General features: G+C 41.0%; 1 protein-coding gene across 2 annotated transcripts; it reads right to left on the bottom strand.

Annotated features, from left to right (window-relative positions):
• Positions 1–1,124: 1,124 nt before the first annotated feature.
• Positions 1,125–8,907, bottom strand: LOC145444335 (uncharacterized). 2 transcript variants are annotated; one of them, XM_080322302.1, is made up of 14 exons: positions 8,772–8,907; positions 8,470–8,697; positions 8,243–8,398; positions 7,592–7,720; positions 7,386–7,526; positions 7,135–7,314; positions 5,937–6,092; positions 5,516–5,866; positions 5,282–5,437; positions 5,096–5,212; positions 4,696–4,830; positions 4,439–4,618; positions 1,362–1,487; positions 1,125–1,301 (listed from the first exon to the last, which is right to left on the bottom strand). In XM_080322302.1, exons 1-13 carry the CDS (start codon positions 8,815–8,817, stop codon positions 1,363–1,365), a joined length of 2,100 nt encoding a protein of 699 aa, XP_080178428.1. In that variant the 5' UTR covers positions 8,818–8,907; the 3' UTR covers positions 1,125–1,301; position 1,362. The 2 variants fall into 2 exon arrangements, with proteins under 2 accessions (XP_080178428.1, XP_080178429.1); XM_080322303.1 differs by having other exon boundaries at positions 4,702–4,830.
• Between the last annotated feature and the right edge of the window lie 6,775 nt (positions 8,908–15,682).

Here is a 15,682-nt window from a genome sequence, read left to right as displayed (position 1 = left end):
CGCATTGTCGCCTATATCAAATATTTCATCACAGTAAGTATTGCCCCCATAACGTTTCAAACTATACCTTTTTGCAATCTCCAGCAGCCCATGATGTGCGTAATCTGAAAAAGTGGACTTTGACTCTTGTTCAACGTTAGACCATAGTGTCCTATATGGTGTCGACGTCGACACATGCAAATCGCACGCCTCAGTAAAATTGTATCACGTCACAATTTCCATTTGGCTACAGGCAATTTGACGGTCATTTTTGACCGGCTTGCCGAGCATTAAATTTGGTAAAACGGGTATCAATCGAAAGCTGACTCTGCACTGATTACGAAAATATAAATTTTATTCCGCTCGTGGCCCTGGAACTCCCACAATCAGCCTCGAATTTTTCATTGTTATGGAGATTGGCATTGGGACGCAACAATGCTGAACAATGCTGTCTGGCTCTTTTTCTCTTGAGCTACTATCTCGTTTCGCCAGACAGCATTGTTGCATCCCAATGCCATTCTCCATATATTATCTCCATATATTATCTCCCTGTCCTCCCTATATAATCAAATAGCAATATTGCGTTTTGGTTTATAGTCCCATTTTATATAGTGCGGCCCGCGAATGGATTCAGATGTTGAATGCGGCCCGCGAGCTCAAAAGTTTGCCCACCCCTGAGCTAACCTTCTGGGTTTATATATTGGTAAATTTGATCGTAAATGGGTCATTACATATTGTGCCTCACCCACAATGAACATCACCACACCCACACGTCACTGATACCACGATAAGAGGTAGCCTTAGATGCATTGACACGCTCATCAAGTATGACGGCGGGTTGGAATTGTGGAGCCGTATTTTGGTCCTTTTGCTAACGATGCAGAATCAGGACGGGATCATGATTCACATTTAGCATAAATCATTGAATTCGGAAATCATGAACTCAAGATCTCTACGTCGAAAATTTAATTTAAAAAAACGCCTTTCTCTGTCCACGCCACTTCCCATACTAACAGAATGTTATTTTCCTTACACAACTTGTAACCTAAATATTCACTGATGGTAGTGTTATAATCACTGCCAGATTCAACTTCAAGGCAACGTATGATGCTGACATGAGACTATTAGTAAGAAACATCCTTGCATTTTTAGTTGCAACGTACACATGTTTATTGTTTGCGAATGAAAGCATATATTCCCATTAACAAATGCAACGCACACAGATTTTTAAAGAATATAGTAGGCTATTTGATTTGTTCATCGGCACGCCAAGTGATGACAAACACGTGATCTGCACTGGTGGTCCATGCGAATTGGTTGATCTGAATAAAATAGAGCTCAAGACTATATTCTGCTGAGATCTACCAGCAGGCTAGACTCACGTTATGCGCAATTACTGTAGCACGAAGAACAGGTTTTGAACATATCCGGATTCATACCAGGGCAATTGCAGATTCCGCCAGTTGATATAATCGCACTGTGGCACGCTGCCTGTTGGTTTTGATCAGCTGTAACAGATATATATGAATGCCTAATATATACCCATTCCATGTCAATACGACTTAGAAGATCCTGCGAATCAAACACCTCCATGGTCAACATACAATAGGCTACATATCGATAGATATATGGAAATAAAATGAAAGAACATGTAAAAATAAGTAAAAGTACAAGTACGAGTAATGATTTGAAAAGTAGGTCCAATTTACTTCAAGTCAAAACAGAAAACAGATGATCTAAAAAGGCATCATGTCACTTTATCAAGTAGCCTAATACAGCGCTTTCTATAATTCGATGTTTACACTTTTGCACAGTCACTATCACTGATTGGGTATTCAATTCAATTCAATTTATTGCTATTTCATGATTTCAATACACCACAAGACAGCGATACAATGAAAGATATAGGAAGGTGTCGAAACGACTTGAACTATAGTGTTCGAAATCAGACACCCACCTGGTCTGTAGGCGATGTAAAAAAAAAGGAGGCATGCACACTGCACACTGAATGAAAAGTATAAAATAAGATGATATTTAGGACAGCTGAGAAAAAAAGGTGGCATGTGTCGGAAGGCGAGATCAATATGTCAGGTCGTGGTCCGGTAAACTAGAGGGCTACCTAGTATTTATTCAGTAGAATTTTTTTTGTATTTCGACTTGAATGTGGAGTATGGGGTGGATGGACATGCTGTCGGATAGCTGGCGAGATATTGTTCCACAAATCAGGTCCGACATATTTGATGGAGCGATGATCTTTTTTGTCTACCATATGGTACAGTTGGACGACGTGGACGCGCGTATGTCGTACTTATGCATCGAATGCGGAGATTACCTGTCAGTGCATTGCAGTATTGTGAACAATCGATCATCATTTTCGTCGCTGCGTGTCATTAGTATGATGCGGCGTAATTATAATATAAAATTTTCGAAGTCAGTTCAATAAATTTTCGAAATAGGAAATCGAGACTGGACCAATTACCGATTATAAGCAGAGTTGATCAAAGTAGTCAAGAGAGCTACTCAAGTAGAAGTAGAAGTATCGACGAAAAAAAATATACTCAAGTGCGAGAAGAAGTACTTCTGCCATAAGAAACCTAAAACTACTTGAATTAGAAGTAGAATTGACTGAATTTAAATCTATCCAAGTAAGTAAGTAGTTGTAAAAACGATAGTAATTCGTTCACGTGGATTGTCAAAGGTGCAAATTGAGCTATGCGAAAATTGCCGAGCTTTGATTCATATTGATGCATACCAGGAGGTATTCAATTTTCGACAGCATAAGTATTCGTCCGCATCATGGGATGAAAATGATATTATTGATATGGAAATACGATACTAAACCTGTATAATCGAACAGCACGTTTTAGAAAATATCATGTTATGGCGCACTCCCCCATATTATAAGGCCCGCATAGTTTAGTCGAAGAGCAATACGGAGAAGTTGTATAGAATACACTTTGCGCAATTAGTTAAAGTGAATAAAAAATATGGTGGATCGTAAAAATGCCATATTGTGTGGCTTTATTTCCGGAAATTAAAGGCATTACTACACTTGCTTTTATACTTCAACATGTATGTTATCCAGACACAAGAACTGATATTAATTAGAACTCAAGGTATATGATACTGGTAATTGAAAGTGAAATATAAATACTAGCCTACTTCTAAAAGCGGAAAATGTATTTCATGTCTTTAGTCCAGAAAGTTTTAAAGGTGGTATGCTAAAACAGCTCTAAAACTGAAAAAGTCATAGTCCACTTTTCCAGATCAGGACACGACATGGACTGCTAGATTACGATATGATAAGTAAATGCTAGATTGCGAAACATCTGTTTTAAACGTTACGATGAGCCATATATAGGCCTACTGTGATGAAATACTTCATATGTGCGAAGGGCGACAATGCGGTGTGAACGGAACCACGCCAACCCGCTACCTATAACTTATCTTCACCGATACTTTCTTGAAATCATACTGAATACGCCGTATCCACTGAGCGCGAAGCGTGACGAAAATTCTGGACTTCACTCAACCTTTATGAAAATTAAATGTTGGTACTCCTTGAAAACAGCCCCGCAATTCCTCAGGTATTACGAAGTAGAAGTAGAAGTAGCGAAAATCAGATCTGCTTGAGTAAGGACCAGAAGTAGAGGAAAACTACTTGAGTATTTCTAAAAAGTAGAAGTACTTCGTTACTGACCACCTCTGATTATAAGTAGACCTAATCACTAGGTACATATAATCGCTATTAATGACTATAGCTATGGATGTGGTTTACCTCAAATGCGGGTTTTCGTTAATTGAGCAGATTTTAATAGTATATTCATATTGAAATGAACCCGAATATTTTCGGCTGATACTCGTTGGGGGTAATCGTCAGCAACTAGTAGAGAATTCAAAAGGACATCGTATATCAACAATCGTATCACAAAATATGACGTCATACGATTGTTGGATACACGATGTTCTTTTCCATTCTCTACTAGTTGCTGACGATTACCCCTGATGAGTGTCAGCCGGAAATATTCGGGTTCATTTCAATATGAATATACTATTCAATTGTATATTGAAGTTCTGTACCTCCAAGAAGCTCTTGAGCGGATTTATGTCACACAATTTTGATGCAATCAAATTCATACCATGACTAAGATGTAGTTTGATTCAATTGTCATGGGACTAGTTGATACCGCGAATTGCGGCGCTGAGCAGAATTGGGTCTACAAAAACCGTCAAATATGAGCCCGTGCCCGACACGATGTCCTGAAGAACGAAACATGCGATACCAATATATGTATAGAAAACGTTTGCGAATAGCCATGTCCGCTAATTTCAACACTCCAAGATGCGGGACGATATAGCAAAATAAGGTTTAAGATTGTGGAAGTGTGCAAGAGGTGTTCGTCAGACGTAGGATGTAGCCTATAGGTTTTCTAACAGTGAAAGAGATAGATGTGCTTACTGCAAGCCATTGCCAAACAATTCTTGCACGCGTCCACTTGAACCTTTTCTGGACATCCCAAAGATTTACAATTAGACGAACAGCTAGCGGCCGTTTGCACAGGCATCACAAACACTCCTCCACTGCTTCCAGTAGCAGTGTTCGCTTGATATGTCGCTGGCATCTGTTGTTGTTGGGTATCTAAAACGGTTGTGCAGAGCAAGAAAAGATAGGGTAGTTAGGGATGGCGCATGTTGTACCATTCCGTGATGTTCTACCTATACCTGTAGATGTTGCAGCTTTTCGGCAATTATCATTGCAAGTTTTACATTGCTGTCTTTGGGCAGGCGTAAAATTACACGTAGTACACGAAGTTCTAGCTGTTCTGACGTAGTTGACAATGCGCGAGTTCTCTGTCAAGAAGTAATTACAGTTTTCCGTTCCTAAAGTCTACAAACAGTGCGGGTGGTATCACTGGTACGAGGTTATTTGGAGTGTTTTTGCGGGCGATAGGCCTTAAGCGGCTTTGAGCCTGTGTGATAATCACATGAATCGGCTTCTTCGCATGAGACTGGTACGGATAAAATCATGGAGGGCAGATCATGCTGGCAATTAGTTCAGCTGCACTTCCTCGCTGTTTCTGTATCCACAAATGAAGGTCAAGGTATTTTTACTTACTGCAAGCATTGCTTAGACAACGACGGCAGTTGCCTTCGTGACCACACGACGAAGCTTTACAATTTTCCATACACATAGCGCGACTTTGTGCTTTAGTACGGGCATGAATCTTGACACCTATATGTTTACAGAAATTATGTTAAAGAAAGCTAATAAGCTAATTTGGCGTATATGCGATAAACATACTCTCCGGTACGCAAGCATCCACACAAGACTGACATGCAGACCTTTGCGTCACGACCTCCGGGTCGAGTACTTCACATCCGAACAACGGACCGCACGTCGAGTGCGCATCGTTTCGGCACTTCAAGTTGTCGAAAATTGGCAGAGATGCACCACCTCCTGGTAAAAATACGTTTGTAATGAGACCAAAAAGCTCAACTAAACAGCCTTTGAAGTAGGCCTACATCTACAACTTACGACACAACGCTCCAATGCATTGTCTGCACGGCGCGTCTACATCATCACGATCGGCGCGGACTTCTCTGGGTGCGCACTTGCTTTCGCAGTTTTTCATCAGGCATTTTTTGTTGGATTCGGGTATGAAACTGATATTTCTATCGCTAAATAGTCCCTGTAGTCCATTTGGTCTCCGTGTACCTGCTCCGCTTCCTTGACCTTGTCCCTGTCCTCGAATACGATTAGCAATTCTCTGCCCCACATTTCTCAGGCCACCCCCGTTGCTAGATCCTCCTCTGGGGGGACCAAAAGGCCTCTGACCTTCATCGGGTTCTGACGTTGCCATTTTCGCTCGTACGTCATTCTTTATAGCTGCAAAATTCACACAACAATCTCATTGTTGAGAACATTTTCGGCTCGAAATAATGGCTTATTATCTCACCTTCTGTGATGCAACCGTTTTGACAATTCAAACAAAGTGAGTTTTGTGCTTGCTGTTGCACTGTCAATGCTGGACATCCGTTGGCGATCCCGCACGCCGTGTAAGCTTGACTTCCGCACGATTCGTCATCAAAACCCGGTGTCGTCCGTGATCGAGCTATTAGATGTATATTGTATAAGAATCTTTAATCTTGTCGACACGCCACGCAATGTCTATAAGCCTAGTAGAGCGGAGCCTGGATACGGATGGTATACGGCAGGGGTGGCCAACCTTTTCGGACAACGGGCCACACGAGATTTACGAACCATCAGGCGGGTCACTTGAATGTTGATGTCCATTTTTAGTCGTCAGATAGGAGCGAACCGGATATTGCTACGCATCGAAATCGATAACAATTATGTCAAGAGAAGCCTTATACATGTCCTACCGCGCCAAGCGCAAAATTTTTCAAGGATAATGTATGAATTCGGCCAATAGTAATGTAAGTTGTATATATTGTAGGTCACCTCTGTATACCGCTGGGCTCATTTGGCCAGCAGGACATGCTTTATCGGCGCTTGGACTTATCTATATCGAAGATTTCGGTGAACATGCCTCTATTACTTTGTGCCAGCGTTTCATCGCCGACGATCTTTCTGCGAGTGCAGACGCGAAGTCACATGTTGGACGACTCATTCTCTCACGAAAAACATGGATGGCCCCTGCTGGCTAGGCCAATACGTCGGAACTGATATTTTAGTCATCAGCATCCCAAAGTGTCACGGTCAGGCTAATCAATTTTTCGGTTGTCCTTGCATGTCCACAATAAATTTATGCATATTTTTATGTTCTAACTAATTTCGAGAGTTACCTCGCGGCCCGCTCAACACCTTCTCACGGGCCACGGGTTGACCGCCCCTACTTTACGGACTGGATATCCACCTGATTTATTTATATTTTGGGCTGGAGTCGGATCGGAGCCGAGCCGAGCCGGATTCACATCTTTGCTGAGTACTAGTAGGGTGTATAGGATATAGCGTGATTCTGTGTGGATATATTGGCATGCTTTTTTAAATATTTTTGGCCGGTGCCGGATTCATATTTTTTGATACGGCAGAAGTAGGATCGGAGTCGGATTCCATTTTGAAGAAACAGGTTCGGAGTAGGACCAGGGAATTTGTCGATCTGCCTCGCACTAGACCGCATAGGTATAACTTACGGCATCTGGCTTCTATGCACTTGCGACAAGATTCAGGCACACTTCTCGCTCTCTGTCGCTTCGCTTCAGCGTCTGGACACACTCCCGTACATTTACTCGAGAGGCATTTGATGCTATCGCTCGGAAGGAAGCGCAAATATGCATATTGGTTTGCGCCTGCTTTTCTGGATGCAGCTGACTCTGAGATGATGATACTGTGTTGATCGTACCTTCGGGCTCACTTTCATAAATAATGATATATCCGATCATACCCTGCAAACAGGAAGACGCACACGCGCACAGTCGAGGAGGCGTATTGCGAATGTTGAAGTTTAGGCTTGGACATGTCGTACAAACGCGGTTGTTTCGGATGTATCGCCTCACACAATTTTCTGTTCTAGTTCCAGCTAATTCTGAAATAGATTGATTTATAATCAGTATAGTACGAATCCACGACTCCTAAAATATGAACCGTTACCGCATTGTCTTCTCGCGCAAGTATTACAGGACGCAGGCGGCATAGCCATGCACCGATTGTCTGATTCTGAACATTTCTGGATGCAGCTTGAGGCTTTCTTCATGGCATTCTGGATTTCCGTTTTTTGTGCTAAATGTCAATAACGATGTTTGATATCATGTGATGATTCTTATCCAAGTATTAAAATCTGATTACAACATATTCCATATAAGCCTGCTACGTTACATGTAGGCCTCCCTATAATATGTAATGTGCTATGCAATATCGGTAGGTATATATATTATATATAGACTTATAGATAGACACTCACGATGCAGCTATAGTTGTTGTATAACGATCAATTCATTGTCAAATGCTGACTCGGGGAATTATTCATTATGGCAAGGTATAATCGGAACGTAGCCTAATTAGCCCCGATGAAAATGTTGGCATTCAAAACTGGCAATAACGTCGCGCCGAGTAGGCTAGGCCTACACCTTGATACGTGTCAAAGATATATCCTCACAATGACGTTTCAAGATATAAAATGACGCTTGGTGTGCCCTATTGTTGACGCCCAAACTTGAGGATGTGACATTATATTGACAAAAGTACGTTATTATATTATATTTATAGGATTGTGAGGCAAAAAACGATGTATAGCCTACTAACCGGTCGAAATGCAGCTATCTCTGCAAGTTAGGCACGCCGATAAGTCGCTTTGATACGCTGCAGTATAAGCTGGGCACTGTCTCCGCGCCCGACATGTGGCGTAGCTCGAAATTTCGCATTGGTCATTGAGGAATCCGGGTACAAATGGTTCAGAAGCTAAACGCAAAAGGAAGTTCAGTTCACTGGATCGACAGAATTCCTCAATCCGGAAACACAAATCCACTTACCACATTCCCAACGGAGACAGGATCTACAATTGGCAAAAGTTGGCAACTGCGGAAGCACAGGGCACTGAAGACTGCGATGTCGGAAGTCGCATTTCCGGAGGCATTCTCTTACAGTATCGGAGACGAAGTCGAAATCATGATTTGGTAGTGGCCCTAAGTTACCATTTTGTACACCTGGTCGCGGCCCAAATTGCGGTCTTCTCGGAGCACCGAACTGACAAGTACATTCTAAAATGATTAGGTAAGTTTAAATCGATAAATCATTTTTGAGAAATAACTCAACAGCGTATTAGGCTACTCACCAAATATCAGCAATAATATAACGCATATGACAAGAAAACTCTTCATGGCGACAAATTCCAATTAATCCACACCGTTATATTTCATGCGATGCCAGTGTACATTATTACTGTTGAGACTGCCGGGTTTATATAATATTTCTTTCCGAGAAAAAATGATCAATGACACTCCCCCAGGGCCATTGCTGCACAACAACGTAAATTGAAAATTTGGTCTGCAAGCGAACGTATTTTTAGTGGTATAAACATAGTAGCACGGGCCTGGACTTTTATTATATCTCTTCTTTTTTACGATACAGACTAATTTTCTCGGAATCAAATTTGTATCAGTTACCCTACGGTAAAGACAAAATTATCAGCCAGCAATAATGCTTGACAACTTTTGGAATGGCCGGAAACGACAAATCGTTTACCGTATTCAATCTTCAATAAATCAAATTGGTTTGATTGACCATGATGAGAAATGATCTAGCATTGTCAGATGGTTTTAATTATTACTTTGAGAATCCATCCATAAAACCTCGATAGACAATAACTACTTGGGGAAGGTGCGGATACGTTTGGTTCGCGTCTGTTCGTGTTTGGTAGCCTATAGGTTGTATAACTTTGATAATATCAGAGGTTCGCATTTGTAAAGAACTTAGAGGTAGATAATTTGTGGATATTTTGCGAAACAACTGTCTGAATTTGACAGTGATATCAACCTTTTTGATCGATATTCCTCTATTTTCCCGGTGTACTGACGATGGAGATGCAGGGACCGCAAAGTTATCGAACCACGTGTCCACCGCGATCTTTCCCATTCACAAAATCATGGAGTGCCGAGCGCATACCGGGAAAGCCATTGCATCGATCGCATGTCTTCAGTCTGATCTGACCGGGCTTCGAAACCGTATCCGATTGACCCATATACACCACATGGTGGGTGTCTGGCCTGGAAACGAGCGACAATCAGATCACACGCGAAACTTCTCCCGCAGTCACATAGTGATATTTGGTCGAGTGATTCCTTGAGCATCCTGGAAATATTATTTGTGAATGTCATATGTTCCTCTTCACAATAACCAGAGGCTTTTGCGTGCTCGCACCATGCACCCCCTGTCTACTTTATGAAACTACATGCGTAGGCTATATACGAATTGACACTTATGAAATGTAGGCCTACATGTGCAGTGCATAAAACTTCGAAGTATACACTGATCTATCTGATGAAACAAGTCAATTACAAGTCATTTGTCCCACGGCTCAGTGGAATTGGTTTACTTCACACAGTTTCCATTTGGTCAACGGCAATTTGACGGTAATTTTTGACCGGCTTCCCGAGCATTAAATGTGATAAAAACGGGTATCGACCGAAAGCTGCTGCGGTACTGATTGTGAAAATATAAATTTTATTCTGCTCGTTGTCCTGGAACCCCCCAAAATCAACCTCGAATGTTGCATTGTAACGGAGTTTGGAATTGTGACACAACAATGATACAACAATACAGTCGTACCATGATGTCGTAACAGACAGACAGACATGCGGAATTTGTTGACATGGACAATTAAAAAAAAGATCTGGAATATGATTTAACGAACGATCATAAGGGCAATTCTGTCTTATAACCCTTAGGCTATGATACATAGCTCAAAATGTTTATTGAGAGATGTGCATATGGAATCGAACGTAGGCATATAACACCAACAAATAAAAAACCTATTTCAATTCGCGTATGACCTTTATACATATATATCCAGGACCTATATTTTCAAAATACGATCGATTTTCTACGCAGAGATATACGGAAATATACCTTCAACCGCAATCGTATCATAATTGAAGTGTATTTATACGAGATCACAAAGTGGAAGTACTTCAAATAGTAGCATAAAATTAGAAACCCGACTTGACGTTTTATCTCTATCATCAAGTTATCTCGTCGTTTTTATAGCCTTAGGTATAGCGCTTCGTATCTCGTTTCAGTCACCCCTGGTCATGATTTGTGGGATTACTTGATATCTTCATCTTTATTCAGCTTACCTGGGGGATGACGCAACTATATTATCAATTATCGACTTTTCTTTCATGTGAAATATGATTGCAAGTTCAGTATTTGTCCCATATAGGCTACTTATTGCGAGTCCCACAGGCCACAGCACGACTGGGGCTTAGTGCGACAATCAAGTATTCGAGTTAGAATCAAGTGTTCATTGCAATGATTCGAGCCCAATATAGCCTACATGTGGGAGACTACTTTTCAACTACTGAAATCATAGGTATTTGCCACAAACGTCATTCTAACAATAAGGATTTTTAGTAAGGCGATTTTTGTGACCTAAAAAACGAAAGATTTGATTGATAATGAATCAGATAAATTGAGTCCAAGTAAGGGACCTGCTATCCATCACGAAAGACTGGACGATTGCCGGGTTTATGACAATTTATAGAAATTTGCTATTGAAAAGAAGTCATCACTACTGTCATGTAAAATGCATCATTATTCATTAATAAATTGGCCCTACTTCAGTTCTCGAAAACCGACTGTGATATATAGGCTACAATACCATATTTCATTGCATCTCGGACACGGTTTCGTTGCATTGCTGAAGCTTTATTTCGTAGGAGGTCTGATCTTTATCGATAGTTCTGAGATTCGACCAGGTTTGTAACCAGGGCTTTGGAGACGGAGCCGGAGCAAGGAGCCGGAGCCCCGGAGCCGTGCATTCTCACCGGAGCCGGAGCCGGAGCTCCACATAAAATTCAGCCGGAGCCGGAGCTGGAGCCCGTTATTTGAGAAGTTGCTCCGGCTCCGACGTATTTCATAAGATGCTATTATATATGCAACAACTATATCTACTGATTCCACATAATTTAACAGCAGGCGTGAATTTTAATGCTGTGGACAGCATGGAGTGGAGTGACATGGAGTAAAGTGCGTTCTATTATAGAGACAATCTCTAAAGTACTATGATGTTAGCGACAATTGACAAGTATTTATTATGATGTCACAAGCCGGTACGGTGGCGGCTCCTATGCCTTCGTTGCTGCATCCTATTTTACTGACGGCTGACAGACTCTAGATTACTATAGATAATTAACCTATGGGTAGATACTATAGTATTACTATTACTATTACTATTACTATTACTATTACTATTACTATTACTATTACTATTACTATTACTATTACTATTACTATAGATACTATAGTAATCTGATGAGATTTCGAATCGTATATATCTCGATGATCTTATCTAACAGTTTACCAAGTTCCTCAGTTTGCATTCGACTATTTATGCGAAAATTTTATATTCTCCAAAGCCGATGTCGCCGTGAAATAACGTCCAAAACGATCAATGAGAGTGCGCACATTAGAGCACGCTATCTTATGATACGTTGCTCCAACTTGTGTTCTTTTTTTTCGATTTTCCATTTTCTGTCTTGCGAGAATGAGAAGAGCAAAAACTCGCGATACTGTATGTTCTGTTCGTTACCTCAATCCAGCTTGAGAATTCATAACAGTTTAATACCGGCAAAGTACCAAAATTGGAGTTTTTGTGGCACCTCGCGATCCGAGCCTCACCCATGAAAAGGAATTCGTTTATAATATAAAATCAATCAATCATTTATTTCAATCATTTATTTGTCACACCAGTTAAAATCCGGTACGGACCAGGATGACGACGAGGGGCCACAAGGCCTTAGTACACAGTCGCCACCTGTAGGAGTATACACATTCCAATCAATGGCGCATTACAAATGACAATAAATATACAAATCTACAAGAAATGCTGAGAAAAAATTTCAACAAGGATACAAGAGCTGTAAATATTACAGTTTCGAGACTGCAGTGCAGGAATGAATCAATAGAGCAGATTATACGGTACTTTCCAACACAGACAGTAATTGCAATATCGGTATTTATTCAAATATACTTATCTAATATATACTTTCCGATAACGTTTTTTAAATAGTAAAGTAGTAAAAGTAGTATGCTACGATCAGCACCGTAACTGCCGGACCCCAAACCCCCCAATTAGGGGGGGGCGAGCTCGAAGGGGGCCCGAAATTATTTCGTGAATTAGCATAAATCATAGAGTATTTTTTTAAATTCATGCAATTTTTTCTCGCTGCTCGCGAATTCAAGTTGTCATTTATCTTTATTATTGGGTATTGGGCCATTACCACGCCAAGACATACAATCAAGTTTTAGGCCATATAACATCTCCAAGACGTGTGTCAGAACGATCGGCAGCGAGAAAACCTTGGCCGAAAAGGTATATGCCCTTATGCTGACCGAAGACTTCGTTATATATACAAAATACATTTAGGTTTAATTGTCCATAGGCGCCTAAATGACTGGCGGCGAATGTTCCTATCTTTGCAATCTGAACCTCACAAGAGAAATGCCATTCTGCTGGCAAAAATTTTATGCCAGTGAAGAAATACCAATTTAAAATCGTGTGCGTCTCTTAGTTTAGAAGCCTACGTCTGAGCGATTCTATATTTTTTGATAAAGCTGACTAGAAGTCACGAAATAACATCATGTAACGAAGTCATATAAACGGGTCCGCCCGATGGAGATGTTTAATTATTATTTACGAGCCCTTCCGTTTTGAAGAAACTTCACTCAGCTCTACTACCGGTAAATCTAATTACGTGAGTAGAGAGGACATAAATTGATAGCATAATATATATGCAATCGCCGATCTGATTGACCGATTTTATCATAAATTATCGAAAATTTTGGCGCTTCGCGCTGGCTCACAATACAGTAGCCTACAAATGATTTCGTGACAAACGCGAACAACGTGATGGAGGGGTCGTTTCATCACCCTATGGGAGCTGAAGACCCACGTTTTTGGGGGCCTGACGATCGAGGTGCTGTTTCGTTCCTGCCAACGGGTATACGCCCGAAGATGTTTAATTATTATTGAGTGGTCCTACTTTTTCAAACATACCTCACTCAGCTCTACCGGCAAATCTGATTACGTGAGCAGAGAGAAGATAAAAATTGATAACAATATATATGCAATTCCCAATCATACTGACCGATTCAATCATGAATTCTAGAAATGTCCCGCGCTTCGCGCGCATAGGCGATAGAAGCTGATTCACTAAACAAACTCCCAACCAATATGATAAATAGCGGTAAAGGGTATCGTCGGAGGGGGGTAAGTTCGGTCTATAAACCTATGGGGGGCCCAAGACCAAAGTTTTTTTTTTTTTTTTGGGGGGGGGGGCTGACAAGTGCTTTTACGTCCCTGGCTACGATTTTAAGGACATGTATGACATACAGAACGCGCACGCCACAATTCTACGCAACACAGCTGTACAAAACATGTCTGACGCACGCGATTTCAAATTCTAGGGTGAATTAAATTCCTCTGCGTGTCGCATTCGGGGGGCGCGGCATTTTCAACGAAAGCCATGGGCAGCATAACATGCTGCTACGACACTACAACCATTCTGGGCCAGCTTCAAACAGTTCTTTGGTGAATGGGATTTTAATCAGAGAAGTGGAGAATGAATTTTATAATATGCAAGCTGTAGGCTACAAAGTATATTTGTACAGTGTGCAATTATGCATAGTATGTCCTGTATACACTGAAGTTGCGATATGTCAGAACATTCAATCCAATGATACAATCAATTCATGTGACTCTTACATTATGTAGCCTTGATTTCAACGCCTGATATTTTACACCGACTCTAGAGGTTATGTGTTGCGCCGAATCTCTCACTCCATTACGATTCGTTGCGGTGGTGACGTATAGGCCTACTTCCACAGGCAGTTGATAATTGATGATAAATTGCAATTGTGGCTAGCTTTATGTTACAATGTTACGACCTGCCGAAGTACGGTAAATATGCAGCAAATATGCTTCAGTCCGAGTTAAATGCACATTGCACAACCTTTTCAACGGCATACGACATATATGACCCTGCCGGAATACTTCGTTATACTTCAACATCAACTTCCAATTATTATACAATCGAAATTATTTTCGTTGCTGTTTGCCGTATGTTGTCATAGCCGGGGGACAAAAGCCGCGGATTTCCCCTCCCATTTCCGACTTACAAAGTACATTGTGACTCCATACATGCCACACGTCTCATCATAGTCGGTTAAAAAGATTTATGTACCCTATACGTATACGTATCCTCGAGGAACCAAGACATCTACGATAACGGTCGCATTCGTTCAATATTGTCTACTCAGATTGCAAGAACAGATTCCGTACCGACAACGGAGCCTGTCCATATCGAAAGGCGTGACCATCCAGCATACAGAGAGCTCTGCCACCGTGTCGACCCAAAATTATACCCTTTGCTTGCGGTCCATACTTTAAAAACCCTTGAATGGGGTAAAAATTTGCGTTATAGTAACTTGCAAATGTGAGTCTGTAATAATGGTATTTATTTATTGCAATCCTGGTGCCTCGCGCTAATCGAACAGTTATTACGAAAATATGATGATTGTTTAGAGAAAGAAAGCAGAAAGTCAATTAGACGTCATTTTTCAGCCTGTCGCCGGCTCAGACGGGCTGGTATACTGTATATCTGCCACTACACCAACTTCCAAACTATAGCTTTTGGTTACGTAATTATCACTTTCGCTGCCAGCAATTCTATATTTAGGATTTTACACATTCCCCGAAAGTGCCAGTGATCCTGTATTTAGGATATTTTTCAAATGGGTACAGTAAAGTCCGGAATTGGTTTCAACTCCGGATTACGGCTGTAATCGAGGCTACTCGAAAGACTTGTTCGCATTAACAAGCAATTTCGTCGCCTGAAGTATTTTTTAAAATCACATCTGTATACAATTGGACTACCTTGTTTTGGTTTGACCACTAGGTGGCTTTTCATAAAATGAGCAACAAAAAATTGCAATGTTTTTATAATTCCTTGATATTGAAAAAAAATG

Source organism: Botryllus schlosseri, chromosome 8, assembly GCF_051294905.1.
Source record: "Botryllus schlosseri isolate E-star chromosome 8, Bs_hap1, whole genome shotgun sequence".
Classification (NCBI taxonomy): domain Eukaryota; kingdom Metazoa; phylum Chordata; class Ascidiacea; order Stolidobranchia; family Styelidae; genus Botryllus; species Botryllus schlosseri.
This window is presented reverse-complemented; position numbering and strand designations above follow the sequence as displayed.

Bases quoted from the DNA above. Each gene is read 5' to 3' on its own strand.
- LOC145444335 (XM_080322302.1), bottom strand. From the start codon at position 8,817: ATGAAGAGTTTTCTTGTCATATGCGTTATATTATTGCTGATATTTG. The intron at 7,527-7,591 runs GTAACGGTTCAT...AATCTATTTCAG, and splicing joins TTGCGCGAGAAGACAATGCG to AATTAGCTGGAACTAGAACA. The intron at 4,831-5,095 runs GTAAGTAAAAAT...ACTTCTTGACAG, and splicing joins TTGTCTAAGCAATGCTTGCA to AGAACTCGCGCATTGTCAAC.